The 24,106-nt window shown below is 36.7% G+C and overlaps 1 protein-coding gene across 4 annotated transcripts in view; it reads right to left on the bottom strand.

The window, feature by feature from the left end:
• APBA1 (amyloid beta precursor protein binding family A member 1) overlaps positions 1 to 24,106 on the bottom strand; it is a 108,219-nt gene that overhangs the window by 11,534 nt on the left and 72,579 nt on the right. For 2 of the 4 annotated variants that reach the window (XM_081940630.1, XM_081940631.1), the window contains exons 3-8: positions 22,319 to 22,420; positions 18,014 to 18,053; positions 7,847 to 7,992; positions 4,869 to 4,901; positions 3,262 to 3,348; positions 1,797 to 1,982 (exon numbers count right to left, since the gene is read on the bottom strand). In XM_081940630.1, coding sequence (XP_081796756.1) covers positions 1,797 to 1,982; positions 3,262 to 3,348; positions 4,869 to 4,901; positions 7,847 to 7,992; positions 18,014 to 18,053; positions 22,319 to 22,420 — 594 coding nt within the window. The remainder of the gene's footprint in view (positions 1 to 1,796; positions 1,983 to 3,261; positions 3,349 to 4,868; positions 4,902 to 7,846; positions 7,993 to 18,013; positions 18,054 to 22,318; positions 22,421 to 24,106) is intronic. The other 2 variants (XM_081940632.1, XM_081940633.1) reach the window with 2 other exon arrangements.

Raw genomic sequence — 24,106 nt, 5'->3', positions numbered from 1 at the left:
CAATTTGAAAAGCTGCTTCAAATTACTGGCCTCAACAATTCCATGGATGTAGCACTTTATGGAAGAGCAAACATGAGGGAGTGATTTTATTGTTCAGAATGTCTATTAGACTCAAGCAATAAACACTCATTTGCACCCTCTGAGTTTTTCCTTCTAATACGATGAAGCTTTACAGAAAGAAATAGACAGACAAAACTGTATTTACAGAGCGATTTTCCCCCCTTCTATGTAAGTTCTTGGTTTGGTCTATTCAGGCCCAGGCCATCGTAATCTTGCAGCCATCATTCGTGGCTTAGTGGATTAAAGAGAAGCATTGATAGTGTAGGCTTTGCCTCATTTTCTCCTGGCATTGTTCAAAACCATCACTCTTTTCTCAGCCTCAGGGTAGCACCCAAAATTAAGAAAACATATTCCTGTTTCTCTTGTTCTTTTTGTACATGTTTCTCATCACCAAATATTGTCTATTGTTGGATTAATCTTAGTTGGTTGTAAACTCTAGTTGTCATGATTGTCAGGGCCAGCTCAGATGTAGAAGATGGAAAGGATTATCAGCCTGAAGGATTCAGCTGAAAGAGTCACATAAAAACAAAGAGAGGCAGCTATCACGGGCCACACAAGTCAAAGAGCTAACCTTCCCTCCACTGCAAGTGTCCACAAAGGCAGTCAGCAAGACTATGGGCCAGAAAGAACCCTATCCTGTCAAAGAAACTAACTCAGATCTCCCCATCCAGATATAAGGGATCAACTATCTTGTTTACCTCACCATTGTGTTCCCCAGCTCCTTAGCAGCCTTCTTGTTTGTTCAACCCTTTTGCCATTAGAGTTCTATTTGAAAACCATTTTAGAAAAGAGGTCTTACCCATGTCTCTGTGATTTCCATGATACAGGACATGGTCTGGGAGAAACAATGACCAGCAGACTAGACAACTGACAACCTTTCTCTTACCGATAGGTTCCTTTCTGTCAGGATTAGCACATGCATTCTTTCATGCCCTACAACAGTGATGGCGAACCTATGGCATGCGCGCCACAGGTGGCACGCGGAGCCATTTGTAAGGACACGCAAGGCGCTGCTCTGTCAGCTGGCCAGCTGAGTTCACCATTTTTTAAAGCCATTTTTCGCCCTCTCCAGGCTCCGAGGCTAATAGGAGCCTGCGGAGGGTGAAAAGAGCCCCCCGCTCCCATCGGAGGCCCTCCAGAGGCTTCATGAGCTTTCCTGAAGCCTCCGGAGCGCAAAAAAACCCGGCCCTATGGGCAAACCAAAAATTCAGGAACGCACTTCCGGTTTGCTCAGAGGGTTGTTTTGAGCACTCCAAAGGCTTCAGGGAAGCCTCTTGACGGTCCCTGAAGCCTTCGGAGTGCTTAAAATGACCCTCCAAGCAAACCGGAAGTGACTTCTGGTTTGCTCGGAGGGTCGTTTTGACTGTTTCGGAGGCTTCAGGGAAGCCTGCTGAAGGTCCCTGAAGCCTCCGGAGGGCTTCCCAGGGGGCGGGGGAGGCTGTTTTTGCCCTCTCCATGCTCCTATAAAGCCTCTGGAGCCTGGGGAGGGTGAAAAAAGCATGCAAAATGGGGGGGTCACGCCTGTAGTGTGCGCATGCACATGGAGGGGGGTGTCGCACATTGCATTATGGGTGCGGCACGCCTGCACACAACCCCCTGCGCTCCCCCCACTTATGACACGCGAGCCAAAAAAGGTTTGCCATTGCTGCCCTACAACTATGGATTGCAAAAAACAGCCTGATAAAAGAGGAGGATTCTATATTGATTTCAAACACAGAAATGACAAAGTTCCTTACATCTTCAGATTCAAAAACATGGCAGATCATTTTGTACTGCCTCTTCCCATCCTGAGAAGGATGAGATGCCTCCACATTATCTTGAGAATTTGACCTTGGCATTCGCCTTCGAGCCATCAATACAACTATATTTCCAATATCTGCAATGTAGGAAATGGTCCTCAAAGGATGATCCATCATTGTTTCCTAAAAAAAAAGACCCTTGCATTAGTGTTCTTTATCACTAACAAAACCATTTAAGGACACTGGCATTCCATATAAATGAGTTTTCCAAATTAAAGGAAATCTTCATCACCTATACAAATCAAGGAAGAATAAGAGTTGCCACCTGTCAGATCACAAGAGTCTCTTGTAAAATACTTATTGGGATCATGGCGTGTACGGGTAATCCTTGACTTACGGCCAGTTGTCTGATGATTATTTGCAGTCATGGTGGCCTCAGAACAGATGCTGTATGACCCATAAAGCACTTCCAGCCATCATAATAATCATGCTGGCCCCTTCACACGACCGCATTTAGGCTCTTGGTAATCTGTTGACATTTATGACCAGTTGCCAAGAGCCTGGGAATCACATAGATTACTATTTGTAATCTTTTCTGCTGGCTTCCCAGGAAAGTCAATGGGTAGGAAAGGGACATTGGATTTGGGGTCTGTTCCCCTTGCTTGCTAAGTAATTTCCCCTCTGCTCGGTGCAGGAGGAGAAATCCTTCTCCATGCTAGAGGAACAGACCTTAAATTTAGCAAAAACTCTAGAAAATGTTATTGTTCTGGAAGACATTTTTCTCTCCAGATAGTGAATGCCAATGTTTTGAATGATGGTATTTGCTAGTATCTTCACCAGGTTAAAAGTCCATTCCTCCAGCATCCCAAGGGATCTCTCCTCCCGAGAGGGGAAAAACCCTCATCTCCCTCAAATGTCATCATTCTCTTGACTGTTCTTCCTGATGGGGCAGGGGAGAGGATTCAGGCTTCCTGCCCTACCAATTGGAAAGTCCATTTTATGACTCACAACTGACCAAAGAGAGCAAGGATTGCAATAAGTAAGCAAAGCGGTCACATGGCATCTTGCTTAATTATATTCATGTGGAGTACTACCTGTACCTTATTTTGAAGAGGAATAACCTAGTCATTGTACGTGAATTATGACTGATACTAATATGGAAGTTTGAATATTTTAAAATCTAAGACAGTATCTCTCCCCCCCCCCCACCCTTGAAACTGTTGCTTGCTGGCATTCTTGATCACTCCAATAAGCAATCATTGCAAAAGTTATGTTTAAAATAAGAAATGAGATTTTTAACGTAAACACATTTGGAAAGCAGTTAAATTATTTCACCTTCTTACAAAAATTCTAAACTATGTTTTTTTCATAGTAAGGCAAGAAGTAAATGGAAATAAAGAAGAAATGGCTCCATGACATATTTCCAATCCTTGTAAAATAGTTTATACAGAGTTTGCTATACCTGGGTGTCTGCATTTAGCACTTTTATTCTCTGGGTTGAAATGAAAAGATCCACTTCAGTCATAGGTTGAGATTCACCTTCAGGAACCTGTAGTTGAAGCCATTTGTCATTAGGAAACATGTACTTCAAAAGCCATACTTTTTAAAATATTGGTATAAATAAAATAAACCTTACAAAAATATACTATTTGACTGTGAAGTTAATGATAAGCAGAAATAGCATGAAATATGAGTGATGGGAAATGGTGAAGTTCCTCCCAACTCTGGGTCTGTGTGATATTTTTTCCTGTCATGAAAACACATTCTCCTCTGTCCTCTTCCTGGCATAGGGGCTCTCCCCGGATTCTTTTAAATCAGTTCAACAGCCAATCTTTCATTAATTACGGCTAATGAGCTCAAGGCACAGTTAGGTAGAGACGAAGAGGTGGCATTATGCTGTTTTGGCTACCAAAAAAATAGATTCCCTAAGAGGGAAGAAAAACGAGCCAAGGTCCTACATATGCTCAGTATCCATTCCCCTCTTTAAAGCACTGTCATAAAAACAGGTTTTTGTGTGCATTCATATTCATGACATTTTGTTTTAGGTCGAAGCATGTTAGTCATAAGAATTGCAAAAATAGTAAAATAATCCCACTTCCAACTCCCACGACAATAAAGTTGATTGTTAGAAATGATGAAAAAAATGTAGAACTTGCTACAGCCATACAAATGTAAGTATTATTACACTAAAATGAGCTATTCATAACATATGTACAACGCATGCCAAATATCACATTATTTTTTGTAGTTCCAGCCCCACCAATTACTGTGGTTAAAAAAAAAAAGCATGCCAATCGCCAAATGATATTGATATATTTTTTTTTATAACTGAAGGTGCAATAAATAAGTTTATTAAAACCTCAACTGGCACAACGCATTTATTTGTTGAAAAAAATAATTGTAAATGATGAAAATGTTGGCCCTGTATAATGCTCTAGAGCAGTGTTTCTCAACCTTGGTGACTTTAAGTCCTGTGGACTTCTGAGAGTTGAAGTCCACAGGACTTAAAGTCACCACGGTTGAGAAACACTGCTGTAGAATATCACGTTATTGTATTTTGCTGCCCACTGCTGAACTGTGTTTGCATAAATATGCTTTCTATAATGTGTTTTATATACTGCACGTAATTATAGAATTTAAATTGTATATAAGAAAAGTAAGCCATTTGGTTGCATCCAGCAATTTTGTTACATCCATTAAGGGAAATGAAATGTAAAAATAAAATAAAATATAACTTGTCTTTTTTTGGAAAAAAAGATTTAATTCATAAAATTAAACAAGCATTCATTAGCTCTATATTTGGGATGGGCTTTTAGCAATAGCATGTTTTCATTTCATTAATAATTATATTATGGTCATGAAATGGTTAATAACAAGCAAAGGATGGACAAATTGGGCGACTTGTTATCTGACATGTGTCAATTTACATGGTGGTTCAAACATTTAATGAGGAACATTTGCTGGATACAGTGTTCGTTTTTTTAAAATGTGACAAAGAGAGATGCAGAAAAAGTAAAATGAAATAACAAAATCTAGACAACACATCAAGCTGATGAAATTGTACTGCACCTTCTTTCTGCTTTTGGCTAATTTCTGGGCCATCTGCTTAGCATGAAATAAACAAAAAAAGGAGAATAGTTAGCTAACATCTTGTAGAGACTCTATGTCAACCAGGGATCTATAGCAGTACACTCGTTGGTGTCACCTAATTAAACTGTGTATACAGTACATCAAAACAGCCTTTCCAACCTACAGTCTCTCATTTATGTTACATTACAACTTTTATACATTTAAACCATCATGGCTCTTTGGTGTTGACTAGGAACTATGGTATTTGCAGTACAATACATTGATATTATTGTTTTTCAACCTTGGAACTTTAAGATGTGTAGACATCACCATCAACCCCTTCACGTTCAACATCAACACTACGAAATAAAACTAGCAACTATCAGTGGATATCATTTCCCCAGAGGCTACCAAAAAGAAACTCAGTTGGATAGTTTGCTAGGTTGTCCCTTTCTCACTGCAAGGAGAATCTTATTACTTTAAACTTACTTCTTAGGGACTGTGGCCTCCTTATAGAGCAGAATTCAATAAATGTCATCCATTCATTTTCAAAATGAAGACATTGATACAAACCAATTCCAAACCAAACAAAAATACCCCCTCCCCACTTTTAGTCTGCTTTAGATGTATGTCTTCATGTCACAATGTGAGATCAAACAATTATTTTGAATCGCAAATTACATATGAAAAAACAAAATAAAGTTTATTTTGATAAAGTTCTAGACAAGGGGGTTGAATTATTTCCTGAGTTTTAATAAAATAATTTATTTAGTCCTGTTTACTTGATTTATATACAGCCTTGCAAGCTCAAAGAAGCTCACAGAGAGCTCCTACCTCCTCTTTTCTCCCCACAATTAACAATCTTGAGGGGGATTGGCTGAGAGAGAATGACTGACCCAAAGCTCCTGCTGTTAGAATCTGGGTCTCCTTGCTCCTCGTCAATACTTATCACTACATTTATCCTTGCAAATGCTATTAGAGGTGACAAATGCGTTTCTATGAATGCAAGCCAAAAATCTCATCCAACATTGTTGCTCATTATGCAGTGAAATTCCAGGTTCTGATTTCTGAGCAACAGATTACCGGAACATTTATTTAACTAGTGAAAAGAGTTTAACTATTAAGTAAGACTGCTTAATGTAAAAACAATGCATATCCTAAAATGACTAGACTGTATGGAGTTTGCTAAGGAAGACACACAAAGAAATAGATGCAAAAGGAAGTGTTTTATTTTATGATACACTGCCATCTGCTCCCATTGTACATAGGAGTTTGTACTCCCTCTTTCCGCATAAACTAGAAAATGCTCATTAAATGGGAACAGATCACATGAAAATATATTTGTTAATTGAGTTGCTTTCTTAATTCCAAGAGACTGAGAATATTAGATTAGATTATCTTTTTTATAATTTAATAGACTGCTAATGCGCCAAACATTAAGAAACAAGTCATTTTGCAACTTAGCTCTAGTTTGAAACCAATGTATTATTCATAATGTCTCATCTGTTGTATGGTGGTTGATGAAGAACTTTCAGCAAAACAATATGAACAAAGCTGATTTTGATTTCAAAAGAACCTCAAATATTTAGCAGTATTTCATCCTTTGTTTCATAGAAAGCATACAAGCCTAACAGAACCATGTGACAGACATGTCGTTCAAAATTATACAAAATAAGGTATGAGTTTTAGTAACTATTTGAGGTCCTTTTTATGAAATTTTAGTTTTGTGCCACTTTTGACAATGTGAAACAATTCAATTTATAAAGATGTACTGCTTTTAACTTGCAACATATTTCAGTATTTATTATATTGCCTAAACTCCAGCCAAAGTTGAGCATCTTTAATAATCTATTCACTTTAAGCTTAACAAAATCAATGAGGTTTAAGGAAGTCTTGCTGGACTGAGCAGTATCTATAACATTTCTAACATTAGTTTTTAAAAAATACAGGTTAATCTCCAAAAGTATTTTATACTTTTAAGATTCAAAAAAGGTTAAACTCGCTAGAGTTAAACCACTATTTGTTTTACTGCTAATGAGCTTTGAATATGTCACTGGCAAAGCAGAACTCAATATAAGATAAAACGGAATGGAATTTTGCATGTTTTTATTAATTCATTTTGCATTTTATAGTTACTAATGAATGACATGAAAAGCTCAAATTTCATGCCAAGATTAAATCAGCTTTATAGAAACCAAACAATGCCATTATTTGCATATATTTATACCATTTTTAATTCTGCAGTAAAAGAAAAAGTACTTTGCTGATTTGCTACAGTATGTTCATTTTATATTTTAATTACCATATTAAGATGTTTAGTGCCATAATGTAAATAGCTACCTTAACGACCCAGATGTATTATGTAAAAAGTCCTACTGAATGTAAATTAATCTAATTTTATGAACATTGTCTGAATTGTATCACTTTCCCTTGTAATTCCTGTTTTTTTGTGGACTCTGATTCACATATATGAATTCTGCATTCGTATAATAATTTAGGTTGGAATATTCTGAAATTTGAGATTTGACAGGTCCCATTTTATTCCCTCAAGTTATATGGGAAATATATTCTTTATCAGATGCCTCAGTTCCCTTTTAACTGCCACATCAGTGTTGTCTTGGCTTATTGTAATCCTATTGTTTCTGAGAATTTGTCAATCATTTTTGGCAATTTTGATTCTCAGGGCCCAGCTGCTATTAGCAAGCTGACAACTGTAGAAACAATATTTCCCTTTCAGATGAGCATTCTTTGTCTCTCGATAAAGGGAAGATAAATTTATTTGAATGTATTAGCTGCCTACTGGACTCAATTATAACAAAATGTTAATCTACAAATTATGAAAGCAGACTATGCATAACAATAACAAACATATCAATTCAATAATAGAACCATTTCCAGAGTACGGTTCAGGACAGAGATAAAGAATGGATTGGTCACAGTTGCAACTCAGTCACAACAAGAGAGTGACTGATTTTCACCTTAATTCGGCTCACTGCTTCCTGAGCCTGCATCATTCTCACATTCTTGGATGGAGTTTTGTCCGAAAGGAGTTGAGTAGAGCCAAGATAATTGGCAGCAAATATGATTCCATCGATTAAATCTTCAGGATCACAAGGCCCTGGAACTACAGTATATAAAAATTGAATTATTGGGCAAAATTATATATTAACAGGGAAATAATAGAATATATTATCATCAGTACTCGCATATGCAGGCTATAAATGGAAGTCTGGTGTGGCTGAAATTCATCATTCCCAAAAAGATTTGATACGATCAGAAATGAACAGAAGGAATATATTCTTCTCTATCACAGAGAAAACACTTGATAATCTAATTTATTTTGACATTTGTTTGTTCTGTTGTGAGAGAAGTGCCCCTTAAGCAAAACAATCTGAATGGATATTTTCTCTCTCTCTCATCTCAGAAAGGCACAGAGAGGCATTCATGCCTCTGTCCTAGCAATGCCCATTATTCTTTAGCCTTGATTATCCATCATTAGCTTGAAAGGAAAGAATACCAACTGACATAACCCAAGTTGAGGGCAAAAAGTAAATTAAATACATGGCCATGTATTAGCTTCATGACATGGCCAATATTCATCTTAAACAATAGCAACAATCCGTGGAGCTAGATAGGTAGCTAGAAGTAGACATTGATGGACCAGAGATGAGCTCTGTTGTTTAAAATTGTTTTCTATAAATTGAGATAATTGTTTGAACTGCAGACATTTTAGTTTGTGAGATTCTTGCTGTTTTAACTGTGTACATCACCCAGAATCACTGCCATGAGATTGTGAGAAGAGGACATATGAATGAATGAATAAATGAATAAATAAATAAATAAATAATGTGTCACCGCAAGTGGCTCTAACATAAACATCTATCTTAATTATGTATCTGGCATAGTAATACAAATGCATTTTTTGAAATGTGTGCAGTAACTTGAAAAGGGCAGAAGGGAAGTTGAAAACTGTAGTTTTTCTTGTTTTGGTTAGAAATGTTTATACAATAGGATTAGCTGGACCCTTATGGAGGTATTATGAAGACCTCTGAAAAGCCCCTCCTAGCTTTCAATAATGTATCCTTTCTCTAGACTGCCCACAGTTTTTCAAACTTTCTTCAACACAAAATGTACTTGCTTCTTCAGCTATAGAATTTGTGACAGGGAAAACAGACTCTAGCAATTCATATAACTCTTCCATTTGAATCGGTGCTATCACCTTGCTTAAATTTTATTACACTTTCTAAGAACATACGTCCAATAAAGTCGAGCAATTCAAATTGTTAAATTCAATTATGGTACTTTTTGTAATCTTATAAAAAAAGTCAAGTGTTGATTGCTGATAAGGATAGAAAAATGTTGCGGTAAAAGTCATACAAAGATAGATTTAAATTAAAATATCTATAAATATCTTCGTATTTTTAATTAATTGTTGCAAGCATCATTAAGAACTGTAGATTGTCATTCTAATTATATTAGTTTTTTAGATGATTAAAGCAAATTTACTCTAGAAAATTAAAATACCAAGCATATAGTAATTAGATCACGGGACTGAATCTTTTTGGTTCAAACAAAAATCACATGGACCAAAATTAAATATGAAAATGTAATATAAAATTAATATTCAACCAAAATTGCAACTGTTGGAATCAAACTATAAAAAGCCATTTGAAACTTGTGCCTGTGTAATTAAAATGTAGGTGCCAATAACTGAAGAAACTGTTATACAAGTATTTGGAGAAGCATATCTTAATATGCTAGATGTAATTCATTCTCCAAGAATACACAGGATTGTAAATAGTCTAATTTATTGTTGACCTGTAAAGCATTGTTTGCAATACAACTTAATTAGATTTTATTTACAGATCTGGAATATTCTGAAGAATGTTCAGAACAAGAACTAGTCTGCTGCGATAGCAAATGTTTCAAAGTAGGACTGCAAGATGCACCCTTACTTATCCTTGCAATGTGGTCATTGTCCCACAGATACAATTATCTCTGGGGTTTGTGGTGCGAAAAAATAGGAAAAGCAGAATCATCTGCTGAATCCAGAGCTTTGCAGTAAAGGGGTGAAATTTGTGTTGCAATGTCACAATGCATATTTTGTTACTTAATCCCCTTAAAGGAGGGCTTTTAGGGCATAGGGAGCAAAATAAAACATAATCAATCCGCCCAATAAGGTCTATGAACGCATAAGCTAAAGGAAAAATAAGCAATTCAAATTGAAGCCAATAGCTATTTCAGTTGTTATTTATTCAATTTTCAGGTCTGGGTTTCTTTAATTTTTCTTCTTTTTAAAAACAAATATCCATACCTAATATGTTTGAATATAATTTAGCATACAGCCAGAGGCATGCAGAATTATTACTCCTTACTGTTGCTTTTAATGCTAAACATCAGCATGCAGAAAAATAACCTCGCTTTTAAAGTGTGCTTAGATTCAGTTTACTTCTGATCTATTATAGAGACAAATTAGCCATGCAGAATTAGTGATGCATATATGTGGCCTAGTAGTTGACTGAAAAGCACAAATATTATATAACCATTTTTTAAAGTAGCATTTTCAGATATGACTTGAATTACAGATAAATGTGATTTAAATCTAAAATCTATATGCTTTTTATATTGAAATGATTTTATAAGTTAATATAAAAGGGCTAGGTACCAATCCTTTACTGTAGATTGACGAAAACACTGGCTAGCATGTCAATTTAAAGTCCATGCAAGAATTTCTCACTAGCCATTTACCCTTAATTGTACAGACATGCAAAAGAGAAAAAGATGTAAATGTGATGAGGATGGGGGAGTTTTTTTCTTGAATCTGGCTAGAAAAAAATCATGTTCAAATCCTATACTAGATACAAGATAAGTAATATATGACAAAACAGAGGTGATGTGAAATGTGTTTCCTTCTTCTCTGTCAAATAGCAGGTAAGAGGAAATTGGTAAAGGAATGCTAGTTTTACTACCAATTCAGTCCCAAATGGGATTACTTAAAGTGGAATACCTATATCAGGATAAATGCTCTGTTGACCCTAGGATATTTTATCTGTGAGAAGCATCACTGAGGAAGCAAATTAAAAGACGCAGCGAACTGCAAGAAAATGTGGACTGGGCTGGAATCTCTACTGTTTGTGGGAGAGGCAGATATGGTGGGGGCCGAGGGCCAAATTATGTTCGGGTGATGTGGGTTCGCTGTTTAAGAGCGATCGCGCGTTCCGACCCTCATCGCCCTTCTCGCACCTTCAGGTGCTTGGGATTACAGGTCTCCGGCTAGTGTTGCTTAACGCCAGGTCCGTGGTACATAAGGCTCCCCTCATTTGCGACCTCATACAAGAGAGTAGAGAGGACCTGGCGTGTATTACGGAGACATGGTTGGGCCATGAAGGGGGTGTTCCCCTTAGTGAACTATGCCCACCAGGCTTCCTGGCGTTTCACCAGTTGAGAGCCAGGGCAGGGGCGGGGAGGTGGCGGTGGTTATTAGGGAAAGTCTCGGACCTCAGGAGGTCACTGTGCCTCAGATAGGCGGGTGTGAGTCCCTTTTTGTGAAATGGGGCCTTGGAGTTCAGGTGGGCCTTTTTGTAACGTATCTGTCTCCCTGCTATGTTTCATTGGCCCTGCCGGAGCTGCTAAATATGTTAGCTGGATTGGCAGTTGATTTCCCTAGGCTTATGATCCTGGAGGATTTCAATCAGCCTTCCATTGGCAAGACATCCGAGTCAGCTCGGGAGTTCATGGCTTCCATGACGGCTATGGACCTAACTCAACTAATTCAAGACCCCACCCATAATAGGGGACACACGCTCGAACTGATTTTGTCTCTGGGCAGTGGATGAATGATCTAGATTTAGGGGATATTTCTATCCAACCCTTGTCATGGTCTGATCATTTCCTCATCAGGCTTGACTTCCATACTGCTACCCCTCGCCGCAGGAAGGCGGAACCGGCAAGATGGTTCCGCCCCAGGCGCCTGATGGACCCTGAAAGATTCCTGATGGAGCTTGGAACTTTTCCTGAATCCCTTGCTCACAACTCGACTGAAGCCCTAGTGGAAGCCTGGGATAGGGCGGCCACTGGGGCCTTGGATCGCATTGTGCCTTTGCGGCCTCTGACCGGTGTCGATCCCGGGTAGCTCCTTGGTTTACCGAGGAGGTCCGGGAGATGAAACGCCGGAAAAGACGCCTAGAGAGTGGTTGGAGGGCCAGCCGATCCGAATCTGATCAAACACTAGTAAGAATTCATATTAAATCCTACTTAGTGGCGATAAAAGCGGCAAAACAGCAACATTTTTCTGCTCTTATCGCGTCCGCAGACAACTGCCCAGCCGCCCTGTTTAGGGTGACCCGCTCCTTACTTAACCAAGGAACTGGGAAAGACCCCTTGCAGAGTAGGGCTGAAGAATTTGTTCAGTATCTGCAGGATAAAATCAGTCAGATCCGGACAGGCTTGGACTCTGACTGGGTAGATTTGGGTGAGTCGATGGGGATGAATCTTATGGAGACAATCTGGGATGAGTTTGACCCTGTGACCCCCGAGGGCATGGACAGGATTATGGGGAGACTCAGTGCTGCCACTTGTGTGCTGGACCTGTGTTCCTCTTGGTAAGTTTCGGCTTCCTGGGAGGTGACATGAGGCTGGCTCTGGGCGATTACCAACGCTTCATTGAGAGAGGGGTTCTTTCCCACCGCGGTGGTGAGGCCCCTCCTTAAGAAGCCCTCCCTGGACCCAGCTTCTTTAGCCAACTATTGTCCGGTCTCCAACCTTCGCTTTGTAGCAAAGGTTGTTGAGCGTGTGGTAGCACGTCAGCTTCCCCAGTACCTGGATGAAGCTGTCTACCTGGATCCATTTCAGTCGGGTTTCAGGCCCGGGTACAGCACGGAGACGGCATTGGTCGCGTTGGTCGATGATCTCTGGCGGGTCCAGGACAGGGGCTCTTCCTCTGTCCTGGTCTTATTAGACTTCTCGGCGGCTTTCAATACCATCGACATGGTATCCTACTGCGACGACTCAGGGGGTTTGGAGTGGGGGGCACCGTTTTACCGTGGTTCTCCTCCTACCTGTCGGATCGATCGCAGTCCGTGTTGACTGGAGGGCAGGGATCGACCCCGAGGCGCGTCACTTGTGGGGTGCCCCAGGGGTCGGTTCTCTCACCCCTCCTGTTCAACATATATATGAAACCGCTGGGCGAGATCATCCATGGTTTTGTGGTACGGTATCATCAATATGCTGATGATACCCAACTTTTTATCTCTACCCCAAACCACCCAAACAATGCCCTTGACTTGATGTCCCGATGCTGGAGGCTGTGCGGATCTGGATGGGGAGGAACAGGCTCAAGCTCAATCCCTCCAAGATTGAGTGGCCATGGTTTCCATCATCCCAATTTGTGCATCTTTTTCCATCTTTGATAATAGGGGGAGAAATTTTAGCCCCCTCAGAAAGGGCCCACAATCTGGGAGTCCTCCTGGATATGCAGTTTAGTTTAGAAGAACACCTGATGGCCGTGACCAGGGGGGGCTTTTACCAGGTTCGCCTGGTATGTCAGTTGCGCCCCTTCCTGGATCATGATGCTCTGTGCACAGTCACTCATGCCCTCGTCCTTTCTCACCTGGACTGCTGTTAACGCTCTCTACATGGGGCTGCCCTTGAAGAGCACCCGGAGGCTTCAGCTGGTCCAGAATGCGGCCGCGCGGGTTATCATGGGGGTACCTAGGTGCTCCCATGTTACATCCCTTTTAGGCGGCCTGCACTGGTTGCCAGTTGTTTTCCGGGTGCGATTCAAGGTATTGATTGTGACCTTTAAAGCGGTCCATGGCTTAGGCCCAGGGTACCTGCGAGAACACCTACTGCCACCAGTAGCCACCCACAGTCCAGTGCGATCCCACAAAGTTGGCCTCCTCAGAGTGCCATCGGCCAGACAGTGTTGGCTAGCGACCCCCAGGGGGAGAGCCTTCTCTATGGGAGCGCCTTCCCTCTGGAATGAGCTGCCCCCGGACCTTCGCATAATCCCCGACCTCCGGTCCTTCTGACGCGCCCTAAAAAGTTGGCTTTTCCAGCAAGCCGGCCTAGCCTGAACAAAATAAAATAAATGCTTGATTTAATCGTTAATTTTAATCCAATTTTAAAAATGTTATTGTTCATACTAATTGGGTTTGTTGGATACTCTATCTAATTTCTTTTTAACTTTGTAATATGTGATTTTTTTAAATGTTGTACGCAGCCCTGAGTCCTTTGGGAGAAGTGCGGTATATAAATCCAATAAACATAAACATAAACAGAGAAAGCAATTACATTAGATTTATTTCAAAAGTGTTTGATCAACCTGGCAAAAAACTGCCTGAGTCACTACTTCCAAATTCACAGCTTTGGGGAAAAAATAGATGAAGTCACAGAGGTGGAGATAAATAGTTCATAGAATAAATTCATGATTTGCAAGAATAAGAAATAATCCAAGGGATATTTTGGTCCATTTTGTGAGAAAGACAATGGATCAAATCTTGCAACATTTTAATACAAAATTGAAGATTGATAACGCAGATATAATTCTCTTGAAAGAAATCCCTATCAACTTCTATGTAGAGGAAATAATACTCCTTCTTGCCTGATTAATGCAAAAGAAGATTTCACTGGGATAAATTAGTTGTGCATTTTTTACTTTTAGATGGAAGATATTTTGACTGAATTCTATTCAAAAGACAAGATAATGTTTTAAAAACTTTAGAGAACTGGAAGGTTGTGGAAGAGACAATAGAAAAAACACAACAGATGTAAAAGGAATCTGGAAGAGATAATTTTGAATTAGAGTTACAGGTATTGACTTTTCTAAATTTTTGGTTTAGTTATGCATTACAAAGGTCTAACATGGAATTTAATAGAGCACTCTTTTCAATGAATTCTATTTTACAAGGGAAAAATGCTAGAGACTTGCAGTAATATAGCAATATACCTAAATTGGGACAAGATTTGACTTCAACAAGCAATTATGGACTAATATCATTATTGAATGATTATAAGTTGTTCACAATGAACATAGCTGATAGACTGTAAATATTTATTTTATTCATGAAGCTCAATATAGGTTTTTATGTAAAAGATAGTTAAAAGGTAATGTCATTAGACATTGTTGTGGAATATTTGGAACAGCATGATGAGAACCAAGCTGCATTTTTTTTAATGCAGAAAGAGCTTTTGACAATTTGAACTGAATTTTATTATTTAAAGTTTGGGATTATCTGAATTTGAGAATTTATAAAATGAGTAAAGTAGATGTATACTTTCTTGAAAACACAAATTATTGTTAAAGAAGATCTGACAAGAACATATGCAATACCAAAAGGAACAAGGCAGGGCTATCCACTGTCCCCTCTTCTGTTGAGTTTGGTTCTCAAAATTGAATGGAGACATTAGACAGGATGAGAGGTTTATGGGAGGTAAAATTTTTAAGAGATTTATAAGTGAAGATGTTTTGTAGCTGGTTTTGATACTAGTTTTAGAAGAACCTTTCAAGGGAACTGAAATATTAATGGAAGGCTAAAAGAACCGGTTGTTGTTTTCAGCATATGGCATTGTTACATTAGCCAGGAGGCCACAATCCTATTGCAGAGAAGTATTTTGGCTGCCAATTTACCAGCCCTGTTGTAGGACATGCTTGAGCACTTCCTAAAATGCACCAGAGGAGGGTGAGCTGTCTTCGCACTAGAAAGACAAATGATTCTCCTGCAGTGTCATTCTAAACCCTTTGCCAGAGCTGCCTTGTAAATGGACACTGCAACTGAGAAGGTTCAGAGCTGGCAGAAACCTGACTGCCTGCACAGAACACCAACTTGTCTTCCCACTGAAGTGGTACCTATTTATCTACTTACATAGAACATGCTTTCAAGCTATTAGGTGGCCAGAAGCTAAGGCGACTGACGGGAGTTCACCACACCATACAGTGCTAGGGCTCGAACTACTGGAACAGAGACCATCTTCAGCATCATTAAGCCACTGCTCCTCTAAAAGAACTGATACATTGTCCAATTTTAGCGTTAACAAACAAAAGGCAAAAATGTTAACAAAAACTATGAAGATATAGGATCAAAAATAAAGAATAAAATGGGTTTTAAGATTGAGAAAAAGGTAAAATACTTAGGTATTAATATCACAAATATGAACTGTATCTTATCTCAAAATAATTACAATAAGACATGGAATGAAATTAAAATATATGTTAAGATGGGTGAAAACACAAATGTCATTGCTGGGGAGAATCTCTACAATTAACATAAAAGTGCTATTTTTTTTTCAGGACAATATCCATTTGGTCATATACATCATATTTCCCCTGCCACACAAGTTTAGATATACTTTTCCACATAATTGATATACAATGTGGAAAGGTATATCTAAATTCATGTGGCAGGAGAAAAATATGAGTTAGATGTAAGGTGTTACCAGATACAAAAAACAAAAATAAGACTGTGGTTAAATGAGTTGAAATTATATTTTGCAGGTTGCCATTTATAGTTTGGATGAAAGAGTGGATGTTGCTGATAAACAGAGGGGTTTTGCAACTAGAAGAACATGATCTGAGATTTGGAGGGCATGGATATTTATGGTATGATAAAACTAAGGCTAATGTAGATTTTAAAAATAATTTTGCTTGATGTGCAATATTGAAAATATGGAACAGACATGAACCCAGATTGTGCCTAAAAATATCTTTGTAGCTCTCAGCACTAGATTAATTTCACTGAAGAAAAATGATAAGTAAACACAGATTACTAAGTGTGAGATATTGAAATTTTTGTCAAGAAGAATACAAAATAAAATAAAAGAGAATATCTGGAAATAGAAGGCTACACTTATCAATAGTTTTCTCATGTATTAGAAAGATTTATGTATTGGTTTTAAGTATTATTAAGACTGAGTTTGAAATAGAACTGTGTGCAAAGGATGAACATATTATTAAAAAGTATAAATTTATATTGAAAAACAAGTGAAGGAAGATATAAAATAGGCTAAAATTTGATTATAATGTATAAATGGAACAGTAGGAAAATATACACTCAAAAGGATTAAAATATACATTAGATTATAAGCTTTAAAGCGGATTTGTAATAAAATGATATATTGCTGGTATATTTCAATTGAAAAATTGTCTAGAATATATAAAAGTACTTCACATTTACAATTGATATTTTAGCATGCTTTATAGCTGTGCAAAACTGTTGGAAACTTTAACTCAATCACATTACATAATAACATATATTAATTCAGAAAATGTTAAAGATTAATATACAATTGAAACCAGAAGTGTTTCTTTTGGAACCAATCAATAAACTGTTGTGAAGAAGTCAAGGAATTTTAGTTTTATACATACGTTTATACAAAGGTGGAAAGATGGGACATTACCCACAATGGAGGAATGGAAGGTGAAGATGATGGGACTTGCTTAGATGGTCACATTAATTTTTTTGATCAGATAACTAAGTTTAATGCTGACTGGAGATTTCTTACAGACTTTTTGTGTGACATAGAAAAAAAAATGAAACAATGATATATGTTCTATTCAGTTTGATGAATAGAAACAAAATTGATTATAGAAAAATGTGATGTAAGTAATGCTATAATCCAGAATAAGAGATTAATGTACATCTATAACTGCTGTCAAAAAAAATCAGAAGCTACTTTTTAATATATATTTTCCCCGGCTTTGCCTTTTTCTTCCTTCTTTTTTTCTTTCTTTTAAAGATTAGTTCTTGTTAGTTTTTCTTTTTAAAAGCAAAAGTAATAAAGTTATATGACTAAAACTCTAATTAAACTGCTAACAGACCAAACAATTGAAGATGTTAGTGTACTAATCAAGTTTATTGTTTTCTTTCCAATGTTATTTCTTTTAGCCAAGTCCTATTTCTAAAAATCCACAAATCTTGAAACTTGTTTTTTTTTTTAAACAGATGACTCATTCAGGGATGACATTTCTTTCTCGGCAATCTCAAGTGATAAAGCTCGCTTCTTTCTCAGATGTTCTTCCATTCTTTATGCATAAATTAGAGATCTCGGAAAACATTCAAATGAATCTGAAAACTTTTCAGTTTAATAATTCATCCCACTTTATATATCCGTATAGACCAATTTAAACAAAAGACAGGTTGACAGCTTACCTTCAACATAGGTTGGGAAAGAAGCCAAGCTCTTCCTTGACTGTAATTAAGACAAACAGGATATCAAACCAAGCTAAGCATGCTGAGGTTTGCTTTAAAAAGCCTTTCATGCAGATCTGGCAAAGTTATTCATCACACAATGACAGTTATTACCCAATCTCTGTAGACAGTCTATTAAGAAATCCTTAAATATGTATACCCTTAGCATTAATTAAGACTTTCCAGATTTACATGAGTATATAAATGTTAATATTTCTAATACACAAGATGTCATTAATAAAAATAATGCAAAGAATTCAAGGATTTCAATATCGAGGACTTCCAGGGAAAAAATAATGAACGGGAGATGCCTCTGCCAAAAGCAGGGCTAACTAAGTGGCAGAATGAAAAGCCACTGAGTAGACCATCCCTTTGTAATTCCTCTCTGGACAAGAAGAGGATTTGAAATCAGACATAAGTTGCTCCACACAAGGAGACCACAAGAAAGAACCTCCAGTAGATGTGAAGCTCTTTGTTCAAATTATGGATGGGGGCTTTATGGACACTGTGATTGCATACTTCCATTTCTAATCACTTTTGAAACTGCTTATTAACTGCTTATTTTCACTCATTAGGAACTTTGGTATCAATATGTTTTGCAGCACCAGGTGAGTTCCCTTCAATTCTTAGCAAAATAAGTTTTAAATATAAATTTAGGGACTTTAAAAATCATTTTTGGAATAAACAGCAAAAGGGTTATTAGAACTTGTATTTTGGAAACTTACAAACAGATGAAGGGGCTAGATGTCTTTGAATTAAGATTTTGAATTAATTGCAAGAATCCTTCTTGTGGGAAAATCCTGATGCTTTTTAAATTCTTTTTGGGTAGAAGACACCATTTGCTGTATTTTAAGAGAAGATGATATATTACTAACATTTTAGCCGTGCTGTGATTAAGTTATTTCTTTATATTGTACGTCGCCCCGAGTCCCTGGGGGGAGAGGGGGCGACTAAGAAGTCAAATTAAATAAATAAATAAATAAATTTATATATTTCTTTCTTTTCTATTTTTCTTTCTGTTTTTTCCCCCTTTTTTGCATTCTCTAGTTCTAAGTTTTATTGTTTAATTGTAATCTATATACCGTACTATTAAAACTGTAGTTCCTGTAACCTTTAACTGGGTGAAATTGCATCATAGGGTAACAGTTTTTAAACCCAGGTACTTCGGATGAGCTAACTTACAGGATGCATTTAAAATCCAGCACCCATGGCTTCTATGGAAAGTTGGCAAATTTTATAAAATATTTTATGACATAAATATTATCATAAAATGGTTTATGACATAGAACAAAATGTCATAAAATGTTTCTTGTACTGATATCCGATGTGCTATAAAGTTCAACAGGGGCTATTTTCAAGGCAGATATGTTTCTGAATGTATTCCTGAATTTTTATTAACTTTTCCAGTATGTTAAAAGTTCTGTCATTGTTGAAGGCACTGAAATATCTTTGAATTATGACCCAATGGGTTATGGGTTGTCTAGTGTTTAATAAAATTACTATTTACAAAGGATTTATATATCCAGAACTGTGATAAAAGCTTTAAACTATCCTCTAGTCAGTTCAGACTACTAAACATATGAACACTAAATCCTAAAATATAACATAGTTTAGAATTTGCTTGGTTTAGCACAATATGTACCCATCCAAATTAAGAAATCATGATTGATATCAATCATAGTGTATGAGTTCAAATTTCATGCTAAAAAAACACCAAATAAATTATGGTTTAGTGCTATTACTAAATCAGGCAGTTTGGAACATAATTCTGAGAAACATATAAAAGATTCGACCGTATGCATGTGTAGTTAACCTCAGAATTTATTAGTGACAGAAAGCAGTAAGACATATGCATCTGTGCAGCTTTAAAAAAAAACCATATCAATGTATATTTCAAAATTTCTTCAAGACAAAGAAAAAAGCAACAATTTTAGAGATATTAAAATATAGATTTGCCACTAACAGTTTACAACAGAAACTACTTTTTAATGGTTTTTTACTTGCAATTTGGAAAATGATCAACAGTAATTTGATATTAACTTTTAGCAATAGTTTTATTTCTAAAGATGAAGCAATAGTTAATTCTTAAATTTGTACTACAGAATTGGCAGAAAACATTTGCTGGAGTACACTATTTTAACTTAAAATGAATGAAGAACATCTGTATTATTGGCTTCTTCAATACTTTCATGAGCAAGTCAATCAAATTATGTGGTTTATTAGTTTTGTTATTATTATTATATACATAATTTTTGAGGTGATAAAGATTCATTTGAAAGTAAATAAGTTTGTCAATGCTGCAATATAGCTTGGAATAAGAAAACCGCAGACCCAAGTGAGAAAAAAGTTACTACCAAATAATAATAGAAAAGAGTCTGCTAACAAGGGAGTTTCTGAAAATTAAGCATTAGGTAAAATTCTGACATTTGTTTTCACAGAAGAAATTTGTCACTGGGCTCATCCCCTGATCCATTTACATGCCTGCAATTATTTTTGATCCTATTGTGCTAATAAGCCCTTTAAATAATTTATACCATTGCAATGAATAGGTTATAGCACATTGTCTACTGTATTCAATAGGCGTGATAATGAAGCAGCATAATTAGATGTATAAAGTTTCTGAGAACAGCTTGATATCATGTGCACAAACTTAATCTAACTGATATAAAAGGTTTGATTCATTCTGGCTACTGTTATTACTGTAAGTCTAGATTCCTTCCGAAATAGAATGTATATGGCGAAAGGTTGAAATTTATAATCTTTGTAACAAAGAGCACTGTGTGCAATATTCTGTTTAATCTTGCCTTAAGTATTTGGTTTTATACAAAAATGATTATATGATTCCTTTTGCCACCACCCTGAACCATTGGTCTTAGTTGTGTTAGGTTCTCTTACTGAAGGGAATGAAGAGGAAGACAGAAGGTAAAACACGTCACAACTAACATTGGGCTCTGATCTCACCCACTTTCTTCAGCCTGCCTTCCATGGTGGCCCCTGGCAGATTACTTTGAAAAAATGCAACTACCAACAGGAAGGCCTTAACACAGCAGATTGAGTGGGTGAAGAGATATTTCCTAAAGGATTGCTCCAACAGCTGCCAGTTTAGGTTCTGGGGTAGCTATTCTGTTTTTTTCCCTTTCACAGCAAATATCATTGGGGGGGGGGGGAGGAAAAAATATTGAATTATGGTATTGAAGAAAAACTTGACTGGAGGCATCAGAGAACAGGTTCATATTGGAATTTTCATTAATGTCTGAATAAATGTTAATATACTAACCCCGAGGAATTTCGTAAGTAATTATAGAAGTATGAATGATTTTCAGATGTGGCCACTACATTTATTCTTTTGATACTGGGTAAAAAAGTCATTTTTTTCAAACGTAGAAGAATTTCGAGAGGCAAGTCTCCTATATGTTAGAAAACTTAACACTTTCTATTAGTCTTTAGGTGCCATATTCACAATTTACAATTATTATTTTGCAAAAAGGAATTCAATAGTCCTGATAATATGAAATAAACATAATGAGAAATGTACATCTATTATTCATACTGTAGCATCTCTGTTTTAAAGGCTCAGTTATTGTATTTGATTATATGGGGATATTAGGATTTTCGTCTTTTTGGTTAGAAATCTTTTCTGCTTCTAGGGCCCATATTTTGTAGCAGTATTCAACCTATAAGCAGATGAAGCAGAAATGATTTAAAGAATCTGGTTTCAGCTGCCGGTTTTGTGCTTTCTCATACCTAGTACACAAGACTTCGTTCCAAAGAATCAAAATCTTTAAAGAACAAAGAAAGGCACTTATTTTTATTTGTTATTTGGAGCAAATGCCTAACCTCTCCTATCCCAACAAATATTATAAACATTACAAAGAAAGCCGCTGTTAGTCTATTCATATAAAACCTGAGGAAAGCAAAGCAATGGCTATGTTTTGTAACTTTGCCAGTATATAACAAAGAGACATTGCTTTATAGGAAGTAGAGTTACACGAAAACATGATTTCTACTTAGATATTTTAAAGGATAATAAATAAATCTAACACCCCTTCAGGATTATTTAGTGACCTATTTTTATAAACCTGCCTGCTTATTGACAAACATAAAATTTATTGGCACTGCAGGTGGTGATGAAATCTTTAAATGTTTAAAGTAGAGAAATATGTATCCAAAATAGCCATGTTTTCAGTTTGTGTAATGCAAAACATAAAATTAATCTTGGAAAATATTTCTAATAAATGCACTGATTTTAAGAACGTTACACTCTACCTCCTTATTGGTGGGGGTTTCTGCTGTACCACAGACATCTTGATGATGTTGTATACTTGATGATTCAGCACCTTGAGGTGAAGAGGGATCAGGAGATGGAGACTACAGGATATACAAGGAAATAAAATTCTGAGCAAGTAACATACAACATTTTACTATTTTGGTCTCAAGATTCAAAATTGGATTGAAGGTTCCCCCCAAAAAATAGTAAACTCAGTTAATTTAATTGAATTCCCACAATACTACCTTCACATTTATATTTACTCATAAAAAAAATAAAATGAGAATCACAAACTGCAATACTGAGCTTGAGCAGTACTTCGAATTTAAAGAAAGTGCTTTAAAGCATTTTTGCAAATCTTAAAGAAACTGCATCTTCTCTCCCAGAAATGGGAGAAAAGGAATGCTGGCTCTAACCAGCTAAAATACAATCCCCCCAAAAGCCATGTTTGTTTTAAGCAGTTGTCGATAGATGACAAGTGGAAGCCCAAGGTACTCGTTCCTCCCAATCCATATGGCTTCCACCTTGATGATATTCCAGAAAGTTCTGAAAACCTGGATTCTTTTCCAAGTCTCGGGACAGGATGATGTTTTGTTTGATTTTCTTTTCCTGATGAAGTCCCTTTGCTGTTCTAGTTTTTTTTATAATATAAAGGGTTCAGAATTGTTGAGAGGCATCTTTTAAACTTATGTAAATAAGTAAATAATATTTTCTCTTCAAAACCTGTATTATTTATCAATTTTGGATAAATTGCAATATTTACCCATGATAGTTCTGGAAATCATCATGTTTGTAAAATTAACATAAACAACCTACCCCATTATTCTTGCTTCATTCATCATATAGAGGTTCAAATGGTGGCCAATTCATTTTCAGATATATTTGAGAGTAAGGAGGCATCTCCCATCTTCTTTCTGCTCATCTTCCCTGCTCCTTCATACATGTTTTTCTTACATACTACACCGATTATATACCAAAAGACTATAGTTGTCTGAATGTAATTCTGTTGCTGATACTAAGTTGCCAAGATCAGATCCATATACAAAATATAGGCAATTTGCTCTGAATCGTTACACATAAGACCAGTAAGCAGTGCCTCTGTTGAAAACTGTTGTTCTCTTGCAAGACCTTGTACTATGATTGATGTATTTTCACTCAACAAAAAATACCAGAACAAATATTAACTTACTTTCTACTTACAATATGCATTTCCTGTTTTATAAGTTATTATATGTACATTATCATATCATATACATTAGGCAGAACAAAATATATAATCTATATACTTTATGACAAATAAACATTTTTAGTGTAATGCAATCTTACTAACAATATGTAATTATGCTAATAAAATCATTTCAATGAATATTACCTGTACCTACTAATGTAGGGCTAAACCTTAATTACATCAATAAAATTTAATCCTGAGTAAACATGCATAGGGCAGCAGCATCTATCATTATTTATTCCATTTCTATAATTTACCTACCATGTTCCTAAGATACTCAGTGTCGTACATCCAGAAATTCTCCATTTTGATGTTGCTGTTCAACAAGAAAATAATCCACTAGCAGATGGCAGCAAATTGCTTTTTCCAGTGGTATTATATGCTCAAGACTTGAAAATGAAGGCGGTAATAGGAGATGTTGCTGTGCTACCTATGTAGATTAACCTTCTCTGTTATTTAATAGCTGTAAGAAGGTCATTCTATTATACTATAGCAAAAAGCTCCTGCTCCATAAAAGACTGTTAGTTATCTATTCTTTTTATTTTGTTGCTTTTCAGGA

This window comes from Natrix helvetica (genome assembly GCF_964273705.1).
Source record: "Natrix helvetica genome assembly, chromosome: 2".
Lineage (NCBI taxonomy): Eukaryota > Metazoa > Chordata > Lepidosauria > Squamata > Natricidae > Natrix > Natrix helvetica.
Note: the sequence above shows the minus strand (reverse complement) of the source record. Positions and strands in the feature narration are given on the sequence as shown.